Genomic DNA, 23,014 nt, shown 5'->3' on the forward strand with positions numbered 1-23,014 from the left:
CAATAGAAATAGAACTATTATTTTTTTCATATAATATTACATTAAAACATTATTTAAAATTAATTCAATTTTAAACACAAATTAAACAAATCCAATATGTATAATTTTTTCCCCTTTTTTTATTGTTATATTATATAATAATAGCTTCTTTGAATCAAATTAATGCTTATTTGATCTAATTAGCAAGTGTATATAAAAAAAATAACAAATATCGATCTAAATATATCACATATTTGAATAGCGAAGCCAAATATATTTTTTCAACAGAATAACTTGATTTAATTAACAAATGTCCATAAAAAAAAATAATAATAAATCATCACTATATAATACAAAATTCAATTATTAAATGTTTTAAAATTCCAAAGTTTCAATCACAAAATATAATATCATGTAGTGACTTAGCACTAACTGAATTGTAAGTTAAAATATGCATCTCAATTAAAAATTGAAAAATAAAATACCATAAAAGTATAAAATTATAAATTTAAATAATTATAAAAATATATAATATTAAATTAATCAGGTCAAGTGTAAGACTGGATTTAGGAAGAATTTTCTTATCAAATTACCTATGACCTGAATCCATAAGGGCATTCTTCTTCTTCTTCTTCTTCCCTCAAGTCTCTCGAAACCGATCCACACTTCAATGGCGATACCCAACATCTCATAGCTAATAAAAACAACAACAATAATAATAATAATAATAATAATAATGAAACCTTCCGAAGAACAATTGATTTCTTACTCTTCAGAATCGACGAAAACGTCCTCTCTTGAGTTGTGCCCAAGCTAATGCAGCAACCGTAGCCCCGCCCAAATGCGCCGATCCAGAAACCTGATGGTCTCCCTGCCATCCCAATACGACAAATGTTACAAAAAAAAAAAAAAAAGAAAAAAAAAAAAAACAAAACGATCGAATGATATATGTAGAACATCAGCGAAATGAAGATGTGGAGATCTAATGCATACCTGCAATATCCTCATCATATCTTTGCCAATAATAAAGATTCCCTGTCATCGACACATAGTCGAGTGAAGATCTTAAAAAAGTTGAATTTGTCTAGATAAATTATACGGTGGAATAGACTTACGAGTAAAATAGCTGGAACGGGTATAATAAAGTCTAAATAGAGGGTCTTTGTTGGAAAGAGGAATATATCGAGGAGCATTATAGCATTTGTGGCTCCGCTTGCACCCTAAAATCAAACCACATCAAATTTTTTCCCCGACAAAAATGTAGACATTAATGCGGTGATTACCAATCCCGGGACTTTTGCAGGGTCGATACCAAACATTGGCGTTCTCTGCAAGTATCAAATAAAGAATGCGCATATCGTTAGATATGAAACAATTATGCGCGCAACCAAATATATATACACGCATATACCATCTTAGATTGCATTTTTGTAATGTGGCGTAACAACACAAAAAGTATATACTCCCTCCGTCCAATTTCTATTGTCCTAAAGTATACCGGTATAGTTTCTTAAATAATTGTTTTTTTTTTTATGAATTGAGAAATTTACCTTTTATGGTAAGATAGAAATTAAAAGTAATAAATGAATGAAGGGTAAAAAAGTACAATTTGTATTTAAAAAAAAAAAAAAAATTGAACAATAGTAGTTGAACGTTCCAAATCGAAAAATAAAACATTAGTTTGTGGACGGATGGAGTATTATTTATTTAAAAGGTCTTCAATGAGACACCAATTCGACATTGTTTGCATCGAAGAAATTTTGATCTTAACTTGGGCAGGACATGGAGGGTTTGTTACCACCGTATTATATATCAATGAATTATGTTAGTAGATGATAAAATAACTAATATCTAATTTAACGGATTATTACATAGAATTATTGATTTGACCTAAAATGCCCTTAATTCATGAGATAGAATAAAATACTAACTTAGCTATTGTCAATGATCATATAGTCTTTTAACAATTATAACCCGCAAGCGAATGAATAATAGTCCTTCGCTATTTATCCCGGCTTTACTTTATCTCAAATTATAATAACACGTAGTAAACATGTGATTAGGTTAATATTTTCCATTTTATAACTCAAGTAAACACACCCGGACAATATTAATACCTGGATTCGCGAAGCTATGAAGGCATGATATCCCAAGTAAAAGATCGAGCCGACCACAGCACCGGACAGATACAATTTCAGCAAATACTCCGGCCCAAAAGATCTTCCTATCTGGGAAGCAGCAATTAGAATTTACAGAAATTACTTAACGTTGAATGTTAAAATTTGTTCTTTGAAACCAAGCTTATATAAAAAGAATTTAATCAAACAAATAGAAATCAACGACTATTAGTCCATTCTACCGCCTAATTCTTTAAGCTGAAATAGCATATATAAAAAAAACATAGCTCGAATATCAAGTTCAAAAAAAAAGAAGCAAGACGAGTGTTCTTACACTTAGCCCGAAGAAGTAGAGCCCGACCATGTTTGAAATAAGATGCCACATGTCTTTATGACTGAATGCCGCGGTTATCAATGTATGCACCCGACCGCTTGTAAAATTGTCCACAGAAATCTGCGTTGTAAATTAATAACACAGATAACATGATGTCCAATAGCGTATCTGCTCTTCACGTATCATGAGTAACTTACCATGAAATTCTTCACCATAAATGAAGGGCTCGCAATATTCCATAAAATGTAAACAGCAGCATTTGCTACTATCAAGCCTATCACGACTCCGTCAGCTGTCAGTCTTCCAAACATCGAATTCCTAGAAAATAAAATGAACCACACTTCTTAAAGTTTCAGGTTGTAAGAACTATGCCGAAAGACATATGTGTAGTTCAGAAGCTAACATTAAATCCAAAAGTAGGTTTAAGAGAACAAAATGGTGTAAGGTTTTCGTCATAAACTTCACTCGTACTTCTCTACTTCATTGTGTGTATAAAAACTCCATAACTACCGAAATTTAAATGGACAAAACTACAACCGCAATATCATCTTACTGAACTCAGAAAGAATGTGTGTTAGACACACAACCAATTGTGTTCATAGACAAAAAATTAACTTCCATTAATATTAAAATCCAATTCTCTTTCATTTCATTTCAATTCTTCCACCATACGTGCAATGTTCACCGTTTTCAATAAAATTATATTCTATTCTCTCTCAAAAGAATTACATCAAAATACTATCTAAATCAAAACCGAAAACCCAAAATAAAACACAAATAGGGTGTTGCAATTTTCAAGGTTTTCAATAAAAATAAACTCCATCATTCCTGCTACAAGAGTTACACTTTCTATTCTTAGATGTCCACTCACAAGAGTTACATTTCCTTTTTAATAACTACCTAGCCTACTGCTCATTATAAATACCCTTTCAATCTCACCTATTTACGCAAATAATATTCCATTACAAATAAAATCAAATGGCAAATTTGCCTTTTAACCTAAAAACCCACCAACTATATAGTTCTTAATCTAAATGCCAAAAGTAAATTTAACTCCTTAGCATGGACGGAGGGAGTATTATAATATCTTACAAAACATCATATCAAAATACTATTTTATTTCTAGCCCAAAACAAAATACAAAAAGAACACACCCTCGATATTCGTGTAATATCACACACCATTTACAATTATGCAATTTTTTTTTTTTTTTATTTTCAGGTTTGTGTATCACATTAGCAAAAATTGTTCTAACTCTCGTTGGGTTGCCACATATATTTTCGCAACCGACTAAAATACCAATCGAAAACATCCGAAGCTGCAACGAATGAAATTCAATTAGATCACCAATAGAGACATAGCTAATTCCAACGAACATTTTCAATTCAAATTTTTTATTATTCTTATAATAAGCAAACAATCAATCAAAAGACACAGCCAAACAAACTAAACATATATATCTCTAGCAGAAAAATAGTTCATCATTCTCCAATAACCCACAGAGACAATCAATTTAGCTAAACTATCTCACGTGGCACAGCATAAAAATTGCATACAGTAAAAAGTTCAAAGGAAATAACCAAAATCATACAAAAGTTGTAAAGATATGAAACAAGAAAAATTACCAGCCACGGCGCCGGGAATCAAACGAATGGAAATTTCTGCTAGCGTGATTCGAAGCCGTACGTTTCAAAACAGCGTTTGACATCAACCTCCCAGCAGAAACAGATCTCATAAAACCTCGAGTCGTCACCCAAGGTCCGCCATAGACGTACAACTTCCACGAATGTGCAGAGAAATGCGAGCACGGATTCGCACCGAGTTTCGAGAATGCGGGTGAAAACAAGGGAAATTGTGCTCGGACGATCGAATTGGCACCGCCGCCGCCGGCGGAGGCGGCGGTCGTCGGCGCATTTTTTGCGATTCTAGAGAGCAACTTGACGGAGAGCTCCCTCTGCATTTTCAAATACGTCCGTCCGAGCTACCTAGTTAGCTCTATAACACCTCCAAATTTCGAGTCTCAGAGTCAGAATCTTGCCTGCATCATCGCATACGCGGTTGCTTGGAGAAGCGTCAATCGGAAATTCCTCTAGAAATAGAATTGTGAAATCGCCATTAATGCGATGCTGTAGAGGCGATCGCGGTTCGAATAATTTGGGTGGAAATTGAAAGCGGTATATCGCTCTCTCTGTGAATTTAGGGTTGGATTGGGTTGGGGCTGGCCAGTCCGAATTAGGGTTTATGCTTGGCCCAATTTGGTAATTTTCTACTTTCCTGGTTCTAAGAGATGTCAAAAATTAACCCAAAAATTCGAATCTGTTCTATCTCAAATCTTTTTTGTTTGGATTTGTAAAAAATCGGTTGATCCGAATCTGAAGCAGAAAAAATACATATTTGTTGGGATCGAGTTTCAGATTAGCATAATAACTCGAAATATAAAAATTAAATTGAATTTCGAATTTCTCGAGTCGATTTGAAATTAGTTATTATTATTATTTTAATTATAAAAACTAAAATAAAAATGAATTTTTAGATGAAGTTAATTTTTTAAAAATATTTAGGCTCTCCTTGTGTCTTTGTTTGGGTTTAAGATGATTTGAAACTAAATCAAATCGACTTAAACTCGACTTGAAAGAATTCGTGTGATGTTCAAATCTAGTGATTTCAGATCAAATTTCGAATTTGGATCACGTACAGTTTTTGTATTATTCCACGACCAAGAACACGAAATGAAAGAAAAAAGAAATTATACACACAAAAAAGAAACTATCACAGAATCAGCAACCAAAGAAAAGCATAAAAATGGTAGAAAAGAAAAGAAAATAGTAGTAGTAATTTGGAAGAGGAAGAAGAAGAGCAGAATTAGGCAGAATTGGATAGGCATCGAGAGGAGGAAGCTGACACTCATCGCCATTGAAGTAAACTCTTCTGGGAAAGGCCCATCCCTGCCTCAGCGTGAATTTCTCGGCGTCTTTCTTCAGCAGCACCTCCGTCTGTACGTTCCCCGACGGCCCAGCCTCCATCAGCAGGTCATTATAGAACTTCATGCCGTAGAACATCCCCGTGTCGTCTGCATCCAATAAGCATATCGATGATACATTGTTAAATTCATAATACATATTTTTATAAGTTTAAATTTTTAAGTGAAATAATCGTTTTTATATACTATCAAACATGAGGTCAAATTGATTGTTCAAGTGCAAAAGGTTGACATATAATATGTAAATTAACGACCCATATTCCTACAAATTTGAGTTTTGAAGTGAGATGGTCATTAGGTTATGGGTTTAAACTTTAACCCCTCCAGGTCTTGCAATTTACAAGCTATTAGGTTCTGTCGGAGATTTATCTAAGGCACACCTCCTGAAAGTAGCAAATGCGGGTTCTCATATTATCAAAAAAATATATATATATATACATACATATATCTACAAGTTTAAGTGAAATGGTCATTTAACATAGTACCGAAGTACGGGATCAAATTGTCAATATGCAAGAAGTTGACAAATAATATTTTTATATTCCCTATACAATTTTCTATACTACACATAAAAAATATCTTCAAATTATTTCACGAAACAATGGTTTCAATTTGAGTTTGAAATTTTGATTAGAAATTTAAAAATAATATTTTGATATAATATTTTGTAAAAATGTATAGCATATTCTTATTGAAAATCGTATAAACTATAGAATGAACAGTATAGGTATTGATTTAAAATCATAAACAAACCATAAGCTTTTAAGTGAAACGATCAGTTAACATATAAAATGAGGGATTCAGTATTAGTATCAGTACGTACTTATCGACTGATACGGGAGGAGCGGCTTGTAGTCGAAACTGAAGACTTGGGTGACATTGTCGAGATTGGGGTGTTGCGCCACGAGCGTCCATTGCGTGTAATTCATTCGGTAGTTGAAGTTGGTGATGGCGATCTTGACGCGCCAATAGTCGCGGTAGTTGATCTTCACATGCCAATGGACACGGATCGGGCACATGTGGTGCGTGCATTGCAGCAACGGGACATTGTCCTTCCTCGGAGTATTTATTCCCTCCTTTTTCAGTTTTTCCGAGTCGGGCCTGCCCGAGTCAACAAAAGCGAAGCAAAATCGAACCTCGGGTGAGCACAAGTTTAAAATGAGTCGAAAAGTTTCTTACTTTACGCATTCTTTCTTGTTTTGGCATCCACAGGCGCAGCTCGGGCAAGGAGTGATGGTGTCGTTGTAGAACGTCGAGAAGGACACGCAACACCGGGGATTCCGTGACACCAAGTGTTGCGAGTAGGTACACGTCACGTTCCACGTCACTGCATAGTAGAATGTCTTTGACAATTAGTTGACAAATGTATGTTTAGTAAAAGAGCAATTTGATATTAATATTTTATACCTAAAATGACAATTAAAGATATTTTTTATTTTATTTTTAAAATATTTAATTGTTTTTTTTGTTGTATAGAATTTTTATTAGTATTACTTATTAAAAATTATAAAATTTTTATAAAAATATCTGTTTTTGTTATTTTTAAATACTTTATAAAAGAATTTGTGTAACAAAAATTATATACCATATATAAATAGATTAATAATAATTTCAATTATATTAAATTTATAAATGTAATTTTATATGCTAACTAAAAAATATATATTAACATAATTAATAAATACTAAAAAAAAATATTTTAAAATGTGTAATGACGAAATAAATTATTTTTAAGGTATAAAATAAAAGTAATAAATTAAAATAAAACAACTATTATGAAATATTTCAAAAATTAATCTTTTAGGACCAAGCTATTTTTTTAAAAAAAAAAAAAAAAAAAAAACTAATTTATCAAACGCTTAAATTAATTCTTTTACCGATGAAATAGCTTCAATAAACTAAACTCTCTCAAAAATTATTTTCTAAATATCCTCTAGAAAATATTCTTTTCAATCTGGATTTAATTTGAATAACTAAACTCTCTCAAAAATTATTTTCTAAATATCCTCTAGAAAATATTCTTTTCAATCTGGATTTAATTTGAAATTTTGAAAAATTTGCAGATAGTTTTATCATTTCAATTCTTTAAATCAGATCGAGCGACGAGCTTGCTTACTCAAAGCTTGAGTTTTCCGGCGGCGATCGGGAGTTAAGAAGACGGTGGAGGGGACGACCTTGGCGGGCCCACAAGTGTAGCCCGGCCCGGGGCCAAGGAGGGTGAAATTCTTTGGGAGCTTCACTGTCTTATTGGAAGTTCCCGAGACGCCGACGCTGACTTGGAAGCTCGAGACGGCGCCAGCGGGGTCTTGGCCCCACGAGGCGACGACGCCGCCTTTGCAGCAATTGGCGATTTGTTGATTGTAAGGTACTCCGGGGAGGAGATCGACGACTGTTGGATTTCTCTTGCAACAATGCGGAACGTTACCTTTGAATTTTGAGCAATCTCCTTGCTCGGTGGCTTGCGCCCCGACCATCGACCAAATCACTTCCTTCTTTGCCCAACCCCACGTTAACGTCCATCCGGGGCTCATAATATGGCGATACATTTGGAAGTTGTTCATCGTCACCACGGCCTGATCCCGAGTTTGTTCACCATGCACAAAAGAACTGAAGGGATTTAGAAAAATCGAGCAAAAGCATCAAGGTTGTGTTCTTTTATGAAAAAAAAAAGAAAAAAAAAAAGTGATATTTAATGAAATACTTACTTTGTAATTGGATGTCTCAAAATAGAAATACCGTATACTTTCTAGCAAGACAAATAGAGTATAAAATTTTATTCTATATAAAATAATATAAATATTATATATATATATATTTTATTGAGATATAATTCTAAAAATATTTAAAATACCAACCATACTATTTATATAAAAAAAAAAATAATAATAATATCAAATTTTATTATAAATAATTTATTATTCTATGATACCTAAAATACTTATTCCAACTAAACGGAGAAAATATTAAATTAAATATTTTATTTCTTCCGTCCCTTGACAAATTATCTATTTTTACATTTTGATTCGTTTCATAACCAAGTATTCATTTCTTTTTTAGTAAGAATACGTCATACTAACATTAAAAATACATTTACAACATAGAATCTGTTACACAAATATTATTACATTTATATCACACAATACTAATAAAGTAATTTTATAATTTTTTTTACTTTATTCATATCGCATCCCAATATAATACTAATATTCCTAAAACTCCGTACAAAAAATAAACGAATAGATAGATAAGGGACGGAGGGAGTACTACAAATTTATTTTACATTCAGAACGTCACATCGAACCTCTATTTATATCATCACATTAAACAACCATTAAAATTCAACTTTTTACTATTAAAAATCCAAACTTAAAAACTCAAACCTACAAAAAAAAAAAAAACACACCCCAAAATATTTGAGAATAGTTAGAGATAAAAATTTGATACGATGTTCCATAGAAACATTTCAAAAGTATTTATGTAAACAGAACTCTACTCTTTCGAAGATGTAAAAATCTTACCACATAGCCATCGGGCGTCCAAGACACCACATCCCATTTAATCGTAATGTTTCCAAATGGATCCAACGGATCGTAGCACTCTAAAAAGGATTCAAAAATCAAAGAACATCTAAGGAAAAAAAAACCACAAAATTATCGAAACAAGAAATCACCTGCTTGATGAAATACCATCAACAACAAAGGAACAATCCATAAGAACAGATTAAATCGGGGGATATTCATTTCGACGAATAGCTTAGATTTTTCAGTTACAAGTAGAGATCGATCAAAGCAGCATTACAGAGCTATGTATAGAGAGTGTTAAGATTAGTGATTTCATACCTAATGGTAGTTAGAACTTCACCTGTCTGAGCTTTAAGTTGTCGAATCGTTCGATGTGGCGAAAAAATAAAAACAGGCAGGGAGACATGAGACATTTGAACTCAGCAGATAGATAGTCAGTGTTCCTGGTGCTACATCCTTTTAGTACAGTAATTAATTTGTATTATAGAACATGAGGTTATGATATTTTTTTTTTTTTCGATTCCCTGTTAAAATTTAAATCAATACAAAACTTTGTAACACAAGTGATTCATGTTATCTTTCAGCCACAAGAATGATTCATAATACTTTATTGCTTAGATACTACTCTACATTTTTTTTTCCCTTCCGACATTTTGTATGTTCTTTTGTTTTTCTTTTTTTAAGTTAATGTTTCTACAATTAAATAAAAAAATTTTACATATTTTTCTAAATTTGGATATTGAGTTTGGAGGAATTTTTGAAGATATAATAAAAAAAACCTCGGAAAATTTTCCCCAAACAATCATACATGTATTAAAAATGAGGGGTGAATAATTTCGACAAGAAATTAAGATACGAATAGTAAAGGGGAAAAAAAAGCAAAAGAAGAAGAAGGGTTCATTTTATTTTGGTTTGAATCATTTTATTTGAGTTTTACTTGAATGGTATTTTAACATAATATTTTATAAAAAGAATAATGTATTTTTATTAATATACAATCCCACCCTCTTGCAACTATAACTAGTAACTCTTTAAGAATCAAGACTGACTATTTAACTACACTGTGGTAATCTTTGAGCTAGTTTCGACTTTTTATATATATTAAAACTATAAAGTTTCTGCACAAAACTACTCAACTAGATAGTTTCTCCATGTATTTTTTTGAGGTTAAACTTAAGCTCAAGTTCAGCTCACTTAACAGCTCTAGAAACTCCGTAAAAAATTATAATTAACTAATAAATCTACCATTAGGGATCTCTCATAAAAGTAGTAAATAATTACACATACGAACAAACTCTGAGAATTATTCAATGTGTGGCTATTTATTCTTCAATTTTATATCACTTGCTCCAAAAATAAATTCAAATCATCACTAGAAGATCAGAAATGTATCCCTAACAGTGACGGAATTTCAAGTAGAGAATGCGTATCAACTATAGATGAATCTCCTTGGATGTATTTTCTAAAATAATACTCACTGTTATAAAAAAAAATAAGCTCATATGTGTTCACAAGTTTTAACGTATACGAGTGATTATTAATAATATTTACTTCTTATAGTAAAATATATATATAAATAAACATAACTTTTTACTAAAAAAATAAAAAAGTATGAACAATTTTAGATGACAACAAAAAAATAAAAATAAAAATTGAGCATACATTTTGATACATGAGTATTTTTTTTTAAAAAAAATACATATTACTCAAAAAAAAAATTAATTTATTATTTTAAATAAAAATTTTGTTTAGTTTATTTCGAATTGAGTTTAAGTTTTATTGAAATACCATTCTTTCAACATCCAAACATATGCTTAAATACTTGAATACAAATTTTAATAAGAATGAATGATAATTTCTCTTTTATAATGAAAAATATAGAAAACAATGTACTTTCTTTGCTAAAAAAATTGTTTCTATTAAAAACAAATAAAACATTTATTTTGATTTGATTCTATGTAATTATATTAAATAAAAAAACATTTTATTTAATAGTTTTTAGGGGGGAAATTAGCAATAATTATAACTATTTAATTTATTTATTTATATGGTGTGTTTGTTTGGGGAATTCCTCCCCAAATACACTATTCATCCAATTCTTCCCCCCCTCCAATATCAAATCCATTTTTATTTTTTATATTATACTAAAAATCAATTTTACATTCAAAATATCACATCAACACCTATTTATATGTCATTCAACTATTCAAATTCAAAATTTTTACTATTCAAATCCCAACTCAATCAAACAAACACACCATAAACAACCCGAATTCTTTCTACACTTTGACATTATAACCTCAATCAATAAATCCATTTCAATTTCAAAATTCATCAAAACGCACTGTAGCGTGCAAATCAATGAAGTTATCAAGTCAAGTTGGGCTCAGAGGTGAGCAGAAAAGCAAAACAAATCGTATGAAAATTTAGGGCAAAAACTCAAGAAACAGTGGAGATTTCGAGTACTGACGAAAATCCAAAGATTCCTTTAACTAGCACACGATATCATCTACTCAGAATAAGAATTAGATCAGCAGCAAGTTTCCAGATCTAATTGATTGAAAAAGACGAACTACCACGATTGGAGTGTTCATCTACCATGCACACAACTCAATAATACATAGATGCATCAATCCAATCAAATCAAACAGAACAGGATTCAATCTAGAGATACGGAATTACTTCAACAACGTCCAATGACTTTAGCATCGAATGAGGAATAGAGGAGGTACCTGGAGATTCACAAAGATTACCAAGGCTTGTCGAACCTCCATGATTTGAGCGTTTATCTACCATGTAGATAACACAATCATGCCTAGATGCATCAATCAAATCAAACCGAACATGTAAAACAATTCAATATAGAGAAATGGAACTATTTCAACAAACTTCAGTGGATTTAGTATCAAATGAGAAAATAGAAGAGCATACCTGGAGATTCAGGAGGATTACGAAGCCATGAGGAGCGGTGAAAAGGAGGAGAAATCCCGAGCGCCATTGGAATGGGCGGAATAGGAAACCAAATCCAACTCGAACGCAGATCTTAATGGCTTCCTATCCGCCAATCCCAACAAAACTCGGCGACACCAGTCCCACCATTTCGCCTTCCCCGTTCGAAGCAAGCAACAATGGCTGCCATCCTTCGCTTTTATAGACTTACCACATGAAAATAGGGTTTCGAGTTAGCGGGCCAGGTCCAGATAAATAGATTGGGCCTTAGAAGCCCATAAGAACATTCTGGAGAGCCATATTCTCAAATTAGGGTTCTTCTAGAGTTTCACTTTGTACGACGAAATTCATGTTTCTTCCACAATTGAAGGTTAATTATTCCAAATTCCAAGAACTTTGCATCAGATTCCATTTGTTCTTCTTTGCATATCATGAAGCATCCGATTCTTAATTACAACGAAATAATTGCGTTCTATTACACGTAATTTGATCCAATCACCAGATTTACAGAGTCGTAAATTCAAACAAGGAATTGAAAACTTATTTTCTTTATTAGACATAAGGATCGTGCATGGATCTGAAAGCTATTTCTGAGTTACAATGAACAACTGTCTTCTTATTATACGAAATTTAACCCAATTACCAGATCTACTAAGTCGCGAATTCAAATAAGAAATCTAAAGCTTCAGATCTGATCAAACGCAAAGAATCGGAACTAGATCTGTAAACAGCTGAAGTTTTTGCTTCAAAATCCCCTTCGTAGCGATGTTGTTAGTTCGCAAGGGTAGATCTGTGGAGAAGAACCTCCTTTCAACGAAAAACAGTTACCTGTCCATCAATCGGAAAGTACCTATACACAATCAACAAAGTGAAAAACAAATAACCTCGAATCGTCTTACCGGAGGAACCCTAAGTACGGTAACGGCTTGAACAGAACGCAGGATATGAAAAGGGGGTAAATCCCGAAACCTATAGGAATGGGTGGAATCGGGAATCGATCGTCAGAAATCGAGCAGCTCTCGATTATTATCCGCGGTTTTGATTCCCGAACCACCAATCCCCACAGATTCCGGCAGAACTCAGCCCCCCATTTCAGCTCTCCGGCAACTCCAGTAGAATGGTATGAACAAGCGGCGCCGGACAGGGGTATTTATAGTGGAAATACGAAGGGCTCCAAGAAAGGGCCCAAAAACTAGACTTGCCCAATCGAACCGGACCGGCTCGAAACCGGTTTTAATTATTGTGTTTTTATTTTGATTGATTTAATTTTTGTAATTAAATGATACTTCTTCCTGATTAAAATTTTAAATTTTAAAATGAGATTAATATATATAATTTTTTTAAAAAAAAAATGACAGTGAACAAACGAAAATAAAAAGACATATAGACGAGCCGACGGAGGAGTATTTGATAAAAATATTTCGTTAGAGAAATTATTTTTTAAAAAAAATTAAACAATAAAATTGAAAATTTATTTATAAAATCTCTCTATTTTAGACGAGAAAAACAAATTAGAAAAATATAATTAATAAAAAATAATTATTATATAATAGAGATGTTATAAAATAAATATTAAAATAATTAATAATTTAATTAAAATTATATTTTAAAGATCTAGTTTGTTTGTCGGCTTTTCATAAGAAAGATAAAGAAATAAACCGGTCAGCGGCGGCGGTGCGGTGGTGTAGATTAATGTGGGTGTTAGGGTTTGTTTAACTGTATATTTATAATTGATTTTGGGTTTGTATATTTAGTATTTATTTTTATAAATTTGTTTTTAACGTTGTTATATATGAAAAATTGTTAGGGTAATATGAAAAATATTTTTTCTGTTTATTTACAAAATATATTTATTTTAAATTATTTAATTATAAAATAATTATTTTAAAAATATTCAGCTTTTTTTCACAAATATTTTTAATTTACTATTCTCTCTTTCCAGTTAGAAAATATACATATTTCTATTTTGGGATGTCCAATTAGTAACCATTTTATTAAATATCTCATTTTTTTCCCACAAATATTCCTACTTTATATCACATCATTATTTTTACACCAAAAAATAAGGACAAAAATGTCATTACACTACTTTTAACTACCCACTATAATTAAAATATTACTCCCTCCGTTCCGGTTCCGGTGCGAAATTGTTGTTTACTTTTGCGCGTAGATTTTTTAATATTAGTATTATAATGGATTGTAGTTAAAAAGACGGAAATACCCCTAGTAATATTGTATAATATAAAAGTAATAGCATTTGTGTAATAAAGTATAAGTTTGAAAGGTATTTATCATGTTAGATATGTAGTACAATTATTAAGGGAGTGCTTCAATATAAATTTTATATGATTTTGTTGGACTCTCAAAATCTAAGTGTATTCAATAAAGACTTTTAAAAGTCTTTTAAAATTTAGAGGTATTGAATTCAAATTTTTAAAAATCTTTTAAAATCTCGAGGTATTCAATATAGACTTTTAAAATTCTTTTAAAATTTTGAGATATTCAACTATCCATATATTTTGAAAGTCTATGAATTTTAATGGAAATTTGTAAAAATTTTGTATAAGAAAGAATCTCTCATGATCATCAAAGATTTTGATAGATTTTTAAAATTATTATTATTATTATTATTATTGTTGTTGTTGTTGTTGTTGTAATCAATAATATGATAATATTTATTACTATTATTATAATTTTATAATAAAAATAATAATTTAAAACTAAAATATATTAGCAAATTATTATGATTTTTTTTTAAAATATAAATTTTTATATTATAAATATAATTTTAAAAAATATTATTATCACAATAAATATATATTACTGTTGTCTTTTCTTTCAATTATCGAATACACTGCATTATCATTACGATAACGGTAAAATAGATATTTAAATATATATTTTTTATTAAACTGTTAATTTTTATTTATTTATTTATTTTAATATTTTTTTAAAAATCATAAATTATATTTTTTATTTTATTTATATACGTATTTACTTTTTATGTAAAAATATTATATAAATAATAATAATAACTAATAAAGAAATATAAAACTAATTTGATATATTGAATGATAATATAATACTAAAATTATAAAATTAAAATTAATAATTTAGAATATAGTAGTATTACAATGTTACAATACTTCTACATTATTAATACTTATATATTATTTTTTAATATTAAATTAATTTTATTAATAATTATTTATTATATTTATAAAATTTGTTGTTTGATTTAAATTCATATAATTAAAATATATTTGTAAAAAAATTATTTTACAATCCTACAAAATCCATATAAATCCATAAATAATTCAATCAAATCCGTAGAAATTCATCTAAGTCAATTACTAAAATTCATCAAACTGAACTTAGACTATGTAGATTTTTTAAATCCACATAATTCCATAAACTTTTTAAAATTCAAAAAAATCCATTAAAATCCAAAAAAATCCATTAAAATCCCAATTGAATACACCCCATAAATTATGAAATGGTAACCTTGTTTTGGGACGGACGAAAATGAAAAATGGCAATCTTTCAATGGGACGGACGAAAATGGAAAATGACAACCTTTCAATGAGACGGAGGGAATATTATTTCTTAAACACCGCGCCAAAAATAATTGTATACTTTATGTGTGGACGGAAAGAGTATTATATATTAAGAGTGTATTTGTTTGAAAGTTCGGATATTTTTTTTTAGTAAAATTTTTGAATTGAAATGGTGATGTTATGTAAATGAACATTGATGTAATTTTTGTAATGTAAATTTCAATTATAGTATAATATATAAAATAAAAAATAAATATTTGATATATTTGATGTTTTGGGGGAATATTTTTTTTTTTGTGAATAATACAAATACGAAGAAATTTGATAAAAAAACACACTCTTACTTTTACACAAAAAAATAAATAAATAAATAAAAATATACTTTTAACTGCTTATTACAATTAAAATATTACTACATTCGCTCCGTACGCAAAACTTACATTTATACTCTACATCATTATACTTATTATTCACAATATCTTTAGATTTATATTACAAATATCATTATATTATATTGATATTATAAAATATCTATATATATATATATTAGACAAATAAGCTCATTGTGACTAAAACAATATCACAATTCTCTTAAATACTTCTTAATTTTCAATAACTAATAAATTTAATCTCATTATTCTTAAAATACTAAAATAATACTCCCCCCATCCAAGTTGGCGCGGAGATTAAGGAATAACAGTATTTTAATTATAGTTAGTAGGTAAAAGTAGTAAAATGACATTTTTGCCCTTACTTTTTTGATATAAAAGTAATGATGTGATGTAAAATAGAGGTATTTATGGAAAAAATGGGGTATTTAATGAAATGGTTACTTTGTAATTGGACGTCCCAACATAGAAATACGGATGGAGTACCATTTATAATTTCACTTTTAATTTCATATAGTTTTTAATTCTTATTTTAAAAATATTGTTTACTTTGTGTTTTTTAATATTGAGTATGAAAATTTTTATCAGTAATATATATAAAAATAAAATAAAAAAATCAATCAGAGAAATGCAAAATTATTGATCCGAAGTTTCAAAATTGAATATCAAATTAAAATCAAATCTAAGCCTTGCGAATAACGCGATTTTCTTGAAGCGAATTCGGCCGCCATCGATTGCGTCTAAAGATAGAACGAATTGAACGGAATTATAGATTCCGCGAACCGAAACAGAAAATATGAATTTTAGATAAATTTTGCTGAGGTTTATGAGAGAAAACTTTTAGAACACGAATCAATTGCAACAAATTATTTTGACCACTTGTAATCAAATTATTCATGTTGGTGTAATTTTCCAACAATAAAAAGTAAAATCCAAAAAATAAAAATTATTTTTAGATTTGATAAAATAAATGTTTGAGATTATGAATCCCTAGAGACGGTACGATACATAAAATGAAAATTGAAAAGAATACTAAAGACTGGAAAAGTAAAAATGATGATCCCAAAAGAAATTTAACTGAATTTGATGTCGATTGAAGATGAACTTTGAGGTCATGAAAAGACCTATTTAAAAACTCATATCAATCGCTCCAATGTCGTTATCAGGTCGTGCCTTCATATCCAATTGCTAGTTGCGACTTCTTCCAACCGTCTCAGAACTGCCTTTCACCCGACCTGCACGTCCACTGCTTCATCTCCCTTTGCCCGTCTTCCATTTGCCGGACCTCCGCATCGGCCGCCTCATATTTCTTCGTCCGACTTCTCTTTGTCCGACATCTATGCCAACTGACCTAAATGCCTATTGTCTCCCTGTGCTTCGTCTGACCTCTCTTTGTCCGACCTTTGTATTTCACCGATCACTTAGTCACATGTTCTCCCAAGAAAACTCATTTTTTAAAGCCTTGACTATTGGGCCTATACCCAAAACCCATAATCTAATCTATAAGCCCATTTTCGAAAAACCATACACAATGGTTTTTCTTACTCAAACAATTCAAAATCAAAATTAATTTAAAATTAAATTTTATTTTATTTTATTTGCCCAATTCAATCTATGTTAAAGTCAAAGCTTAAGCACAAGCATTGACCAAATTCAATTCAATCCATATCCCAAATTTCTTTATATTAATTACAGGTTATGGTGGGTAAACTTTGTTTGATAATGTTTTTAACATTTCCTTTTATCTTTCCTTTTCACCAATACATTCAACATATAAAATATATGTTATATATTGTATAAGTATTTTTTTATAATACTTATGAAAAATTTTGTCATAAAAAAAATACTCTTCATTCATAAAATAATTGGCCTATTTCGAATACAATATTTGAAGTAATAATGATTAATTAATTGATAACAAAGAATTGTAACAATATTTTTTATTTTTTTTAATTAAAAATATTGATAGTTTTATATATAATTAACATAAAGTAATTTTATAAAAGATATAAAATTTTAAATATAGATAAAAATATTTATTTTTCAGGAGAAATATATAAATAGAGAGGTTTTGAATGGATTATATTTAATATATGATGTTATATGTTATGTAGTTAATTAAATTGATTTATATTTATTAAATATATTTTAAATTAATAAATTTTATCAAAAATTTAAAAAATATCAATTGTTGTATAAAAAATATCAATTATTATGAAACTGATAAAATACTGAGTGACCAAATATATTATTTATTAAATGTACGTACATATTGTATTTTTTTATTAATATTCATAAAAATTTATATTAATAAAAAGTAGTATATATACAACCAATATTAGAAAAAAACTAAAATAAAACTATCACGATGGTAACGTGACACCGTTGGAAGGAGAAGACATGTGTCGGAACATAACTGGACAGAACAACGATACAAAGGATGTAATTTTAGTACAGCGGAGGACGGGACGGCTGACTTTGAAAGAGTCGCACTTTTGTAGAACACGTTTTCTCCATTTCCTCCGCCATAATAAATGCCGCTCCAATTTAATTTAATTCACTTTTATCACTACGCATTACTGGAAATAATAATTTAATACTAATATTATAACTTTTAATATTGTTGTTCATGTTTGTCACGCTCCGGTCACGTGACATTCGGTCCAGCAGTGCTCCACCGCGTGGCGCGTGCCTTCAAATACTCATCCGCGCTTTCTTCAATTCCGCCGTACCAAAACCTAAATTCCCAAATTGACGTTGAAGAAGGAAGAAATTCTCTGAATTCTCAGCAATGGCAGTCTCGACATCCTCGACGCCGCTGCTGAAGGATGAGCTCGACATAGTGATTCCGACGATCAGGAACTTGGACTTTTTGGAGATGTGGCGGCCGTTCTTCCAGCCGTATCACCTCATCATAGTGCAGGACGGCGATCCGTCGAAGACGATCAAGGTGCCTGAGGGATTTGATTACGAGTTGTACAATAGGAACGACATTAACAGGATTTTAGGTCCCAAGGCCAACTGCATTTCCTTCAAGGACTCTGCTTGCCGCTGCTTTGGCTACATGGTTTCGAAGAAGAAGTACATCTACACTATTGACGATGATTGCTTTGTAAGGATTTGAATTCTGTTGTTTGTTTAATTCTATGTTCCATTTGCTGTTTGTTTGGATCTCTCTTCGTTTTTAATTTCGAGTTTTGCAATCGGATACTTGATTTTGGGTTTTTGCGAGGTTTAGTTTTGAGATGGCTTTTCTACTGTTGATTCCGTTGTTTTGTGGATCTGATTGAAATTCATATGTTCGAATTGATATTCATGGACTTGCTGTGAGATCAATTTGCTTAATTTAACGTTCTCTGAACGTGGATCTGACTTTGTTACTAATTCAAATTACAGATCTGAAGGTTTTGATCGGTTGTTTTTATCACTGTCAGTTGAACTTAATTATGTAACAATTATATGATCTGAACTCTGGATCTCTAAATTTGTACAAACTTAGGACTAAAATTCTTCTTCCACATCATTTTTCCTGTTCTTGCAATTGCTGTGAATTGTGATTCGGTTTGTGTTCATACAATTGATTAGTATCTTTGAAATCAATTTTAATTGCTATTGAACAGTTTGAGATTCACCTATTGATTGAGATTAAATGGTTTAAAATTCGCCTGCTAATTTTGGTTAAGAGGTTTAAGGTTTATTCTGTCGGTATGCACCAAAACCTTTTCATGTGCTTTATGTTCTACTTTACAGCATTATCAGCCCTACCTGGCCTTCAACGTCATTATTTCGGGGGGACCGATGTTTTGGTGAGTTGTTTATTATTTAATTGATTCATTGATTCTTGTAACGCAGGTTGCGAAAGATCCATCCGGCAAAGAAATCAATGCTCTCCAGCAGCACATTAAGAACCTCCTGTCCCCATCCACTCCGTATTTCTTCAACACCCTTTACGACCCGTATTGTGAAGGCACCGACTTTGTTCGTGGATACCCCTTCAGCCTCCGTGGGGGCGTCCCGACTGCTGTCTCGCATGGCCTCTGGCTCAACATTCCCGACTACGATGCTCCAACTCAACTCGTCAAACCTCGTGAGAGGAACACAAGGTATGTATTCGCCTCAAATAGTTATCGTTTGCGCCCATCTCGGATGGTATTATCGATCAATTTTATTGTGTCATAAACATTAGGAAAAAATAAAAAAAACGACATTATAGATTGCTAATTTAAAGGAAAAGCAACAATGTCGACGAGTTAGATATACGATTATTTCTATACATGATCCATTTAAAGGATTAGAATGATAAAAATTGTCTATTTACACGATCAAAATTTATGGCTTAAGTTTCGAAAAAAAAAATTGTATTAGTAAAAATTTGGGCAGACTTTTTGTTAGAAAAAGAATATATTTAACATAGGATGTGTTTCTTTGTGGGTTTGTATTTATGAATAGTAAAAAGTTTGAATTTGAATAGTTGTTTAACTTAATATAAATATAAATAGATGTTGATGTGATATTGTGAATGTAAAATAGATTTATAATATAATATAAAAAATGAAAAATAATTGTTTGATTTAATATTTTTGAGTGAATAATAAAATTTTGCGTCTATGTTTTGTTTTACAAAAGTTATGGTAGATAAATAGTGCTCAACGATAACATGTTATTCCCAGGTACGTCGACGCAGTAATGACGATCCCAAAGGGAACTCTTTTCCCAATGTGTGGAATGAATCTCGCTTTCAACCGCGAGCTAATCGGTCCGGCCATGTACTTCGGTCTAATGGGCGACGGCCAGCCAATCGGTCGATACGACGACATGTGGGCGGGGTGGTGCGTCAAGGTACGCAACCAAGCACAATTTTACAAACCACCCGGCAATCTCAATATCATAATCCTCGACTCATCTCGCTTATTTCCTGTAACTTCCTCGTCGACAGGTGATCTGCGACCACTTGGGGCTCGGCGTCAAAACAGGGCTGCCGTACATTTGGCACAGCAAAGCGAGCAACCCGTTCGTAAACCTGAAGAAGGAATACAAAGGCATATACTGGCAAGAAGAGCTGATCCCGTTCTTCCAATCGGTAACTCTCCCGAAGGACTGCGACACCATCCAGAAATGCTACGTCGAGCTCTCCAAGCAAGTCAAGGCCAAGCTCGGCAAGGTCGACGAATACTTCGTCAAGCTTGGGGATGCCATGGTTACGTGGATCGAGGCGTGGGACGAGCTCAACCCCTCGAATGGCAGCACCGCCGCTGACGCCGCCGGCGCCGCCAAGTAGGGAGGTAAGAAGGAAGGTAATTTATTGCAACGGTTTATATATATATAGTTATTTGGGAAGATGAGGATGGATGAGATTTAAAATTTGTTTTTGGGATCTTAGATTTATTTGTTGTCTCATTATGTGAGTTGGAAACTTATTATTATTATTATTATTATTATTGTTATTATGGTCTTTCATAGTAGTTACTGCTGCATATGCCTTTGGTTTATTTTTGTTTGTTTTTCTAAAAGTGATTGAAAATTTATTTATTATGTTCCATTCCCTACTATATCTATCTATCCATTTATAATGAGATGTCCTATATCTATCTATCAATTTATATTGAGATGTTGTAGAAATAAAAGTAAAAAGACTAAACTAACTTTATTAAATATTGTATGATATAAAAGTAATAAAATTAATGACATTTGTGTAATATATTGTAAATTGGAAGGTTAATTTGTAATGTCAAGTAAATTGTATGGTTACTAAAAAAAATAAATAAATATTTTGTTATGAGACGGATTAAAATAAAAAAAAAATTGGATAGATTATTGAAGGCGGATGAGTATGATTTAAATTGGCGATGAATACGTTGCTAATAAATTTAGATTCTATTAACCCAACTGAAATTTTTGAATAAAATATATGTATATTCACAAAAAAAATTATAGTATATAATCTACTTAAAAATATTTGATAATTCAACACAAAATGAAATATTCTTTTTGTCAATTTATAAAGTATATATAGTATTTTATTTTGAATTGTCCAATTATAAAATAATTATTTAAAATATATATATATATATATTTTCACAAATAAACCTATTGTTTTATCACATTATTGTTTATATTGTCAACACCTTTGTATTATCTAATATAAAAAAATTTCAAATTAGAAGTACAATAAACAAAATCAGGCTCTATTATCACATTAGATAGGAGTATTAATTTTTTACTATTTTTTTCGATTTTTTAAAAATTAATTTTAATGTGAAGTTTTATGGAATGAAAATATGAAATAATATATATATATTTATTTAAAATCATTAAAAATTGAATAGAGTTATTTGGTTTCAAATCCAAAAATAAATAAATAAATCCTTTCTTTATTTAATTTTTGTTATTGTCAATATACTTCCAAAATTTTCATTTAAATGCATTTTAACTATTTTGATCACACCTGGGTGCCCAACCCAAAATTGCCCATGTTTATAGGGAGAAGAATGTTGTGGTAGATGGGCCCATGGTCAAGAAAATATTTAGTGAAATATTTGGTGTCTTTGTTTTTATTCAAATAAAAAATATATTATTTAATTTGTATGATTTTCGATAAAATTATATTATTTTTTCTTATAAAATATTTATTTGACAATACTATAGATTTTAGTTTCACCTTTTAATTTGTATTAATAATATGAAAAATATTTGTATTGGATATTAACATTTTTTAAAATAATAATATATTATATATATATTGAGTTCGTATAAGTAGAAATTTGTTTGGGCAAACAAACCCCAATAAACCCCTTTTGCAATGTTTTATTTATTTATTTATTATAATAAAATAATTATTTGATATAATGTTTAAAATCAAAATAAAAATAAGAATATAAAAAAAAGAAAAAAAAGCCAAAATGATGTTTTATTAAAAAAAACAAAAAAACAAAAAAAAATTATAGTACTTCATCCCTTAATCAAAATTGTGCTTAAAATTTTTGGAAATAGAGATTAGAAAAAATAATAAATAGTACTACTATAATGTTACTTTCTATATTTTTATTGAGTAAAAATTAAGGGTGTGTTTCTTCAACCCCAAATTTAGGGTTTTTATCTGTTTGCACAGTAAAAACTCCAAATTTGAGGTTGTCCTCCAATCCGTCGACAATGTGCAGGTATGCTTTTATTTTTATTTTTTTAAAAAAA

At 30.4% G+C, this 23,014-nt stretch overlaps 3 protein-coding genes and 1 long non-coding RNA gene across 7 annotated transcripts; 1 reads left to right on the forward strand and 3 right to left on the reverse strand.

Annotated features, from left to right (window-relative positions):
* Positions 1–355: 355 nt before the first annotated feature.
* On the reverse strand, positions 356–4,670 carry LOC127241576 (RHOMBOID-like protein 12, mitochondrial). The gene is made up of 9 exons (XM_051260692.1): positions 4,056–4,670; positions 2,628–2,748; positions 2,431–2,550; positions 2,097–2,207; positions 1,263–1,307; positions 1,095–1,199; positions 973–1,014; positions 749–850; positions 356–673 (listed from the first exon to the last, which is right to left on the reverse strand). The coding sequence occupies exons 1-8, from the start codon at positions 4,388–4,390 to the stop codon at positions 752–754; spliced, it is 978 nt and encodes a 325-aa protein (XP_051116649.1). The 5' UTR covers positions 4,391–4,670; the 3' UTR covers positions 356–673; positions 749–751.
* A 403-nt stretch (positions 4,671–5,073) lies between these two features.
* On the reverse strand, positions 5,074–12,045 carry LOC127241891 (COBRA-like protein 4). Of its 4 annotated transcripts, none has more exons than XM_051261158.1 (7): positions 11,863–12,045; positions 11,664–11,720; positions 8,929–9,008; positions 7,527–7,983; positions 6,590–6,737; positions 6,234–6,511; positions 5,074–5,500 (listed from the first exon to the last, which is right to left on the reverse strand). In XM_051261158.1, the coding sequence occupies exons 1-7, from the start codon at positions 11,927–11,929 to the stop codon at positions 5,208–5,210; spliced, it is 1,380 nt and encodes a 459-aa protein (XP_051117115.1). In that variant the 5' UTR covers positions 11,930–12,045; the 3' UTR covers positions 5,074–5,207. The 4 variants fall into 4 exon arrangements, with proteins under 4 accessions (XP_051117115.1, XP_051117118.1, XP_051117116.1 ...); XM_051261161.1 differs by having other exon boundaries at positions 11,664–11,746; positions 11,863–12,010; XM_051261159.1 differs by having other exon boundaries at positions 7,527–8,017; positions 11,664–11,746; positions 11,863–12,010.
* Positions 12,046–12,275: 230 nt separating this feature from the next.
* Positions 12,276–12,988, reverse strand: LOC127241766 (uncharacterized). Its single transcript, XR_007836621.1, has 2 exons — positions 12,780–12,988; positions 12,276–12,687 (listed from the first exon to the last, which is right to left on the reverse strand). It is a non-coding gene; the product is annotated as an uncharacterized LOC127241766 (long non-coding RNA).
* Positions 12,989–18,532: 5,544 nt separating this feature from the next.
* On the forward strand, positions 18,533–21,288 carry LOC127241833 (probable UDP-arabinopyranose mutase 1). Its single transcript, XM_051261055.1, has 4 exons — positions 18,533–18,938; positions 19,679–19,929; positions 20,497–20,665; positions 20,763–21,288. The coding sequence occupies exons 1-4, from the start codon at positions 18,618–18,620 to the stop codon at positions 21,102–21,104; spliced, it is 1,083 nt and encodes a 360-aa protein (XP_051117012.1). The 5' UTR covers positions 18,533–18,617; the 3' UTR covers positions 21,105–21,288.
* Positions 21,289–23,014: the final 1,726 nt, after the last annotated feature.

The sequence above is a fragment of the Andrographis paniculata genome, unplaced genomic scaffold (genome assembly GCF_009805555.1).
Source record: "Andrographis paniculata isolate CXL003 unplaced genomic scaffold, ASM980555v1 Contig83END, whole genome shotgun sequence".
Lineage (NCBI taxonomy): Eukaryota > Viridiplantae > Streptophyta > Magnoliopsida > Lamiales > Acanthaceae > Andrographis > Andrographis paniculata.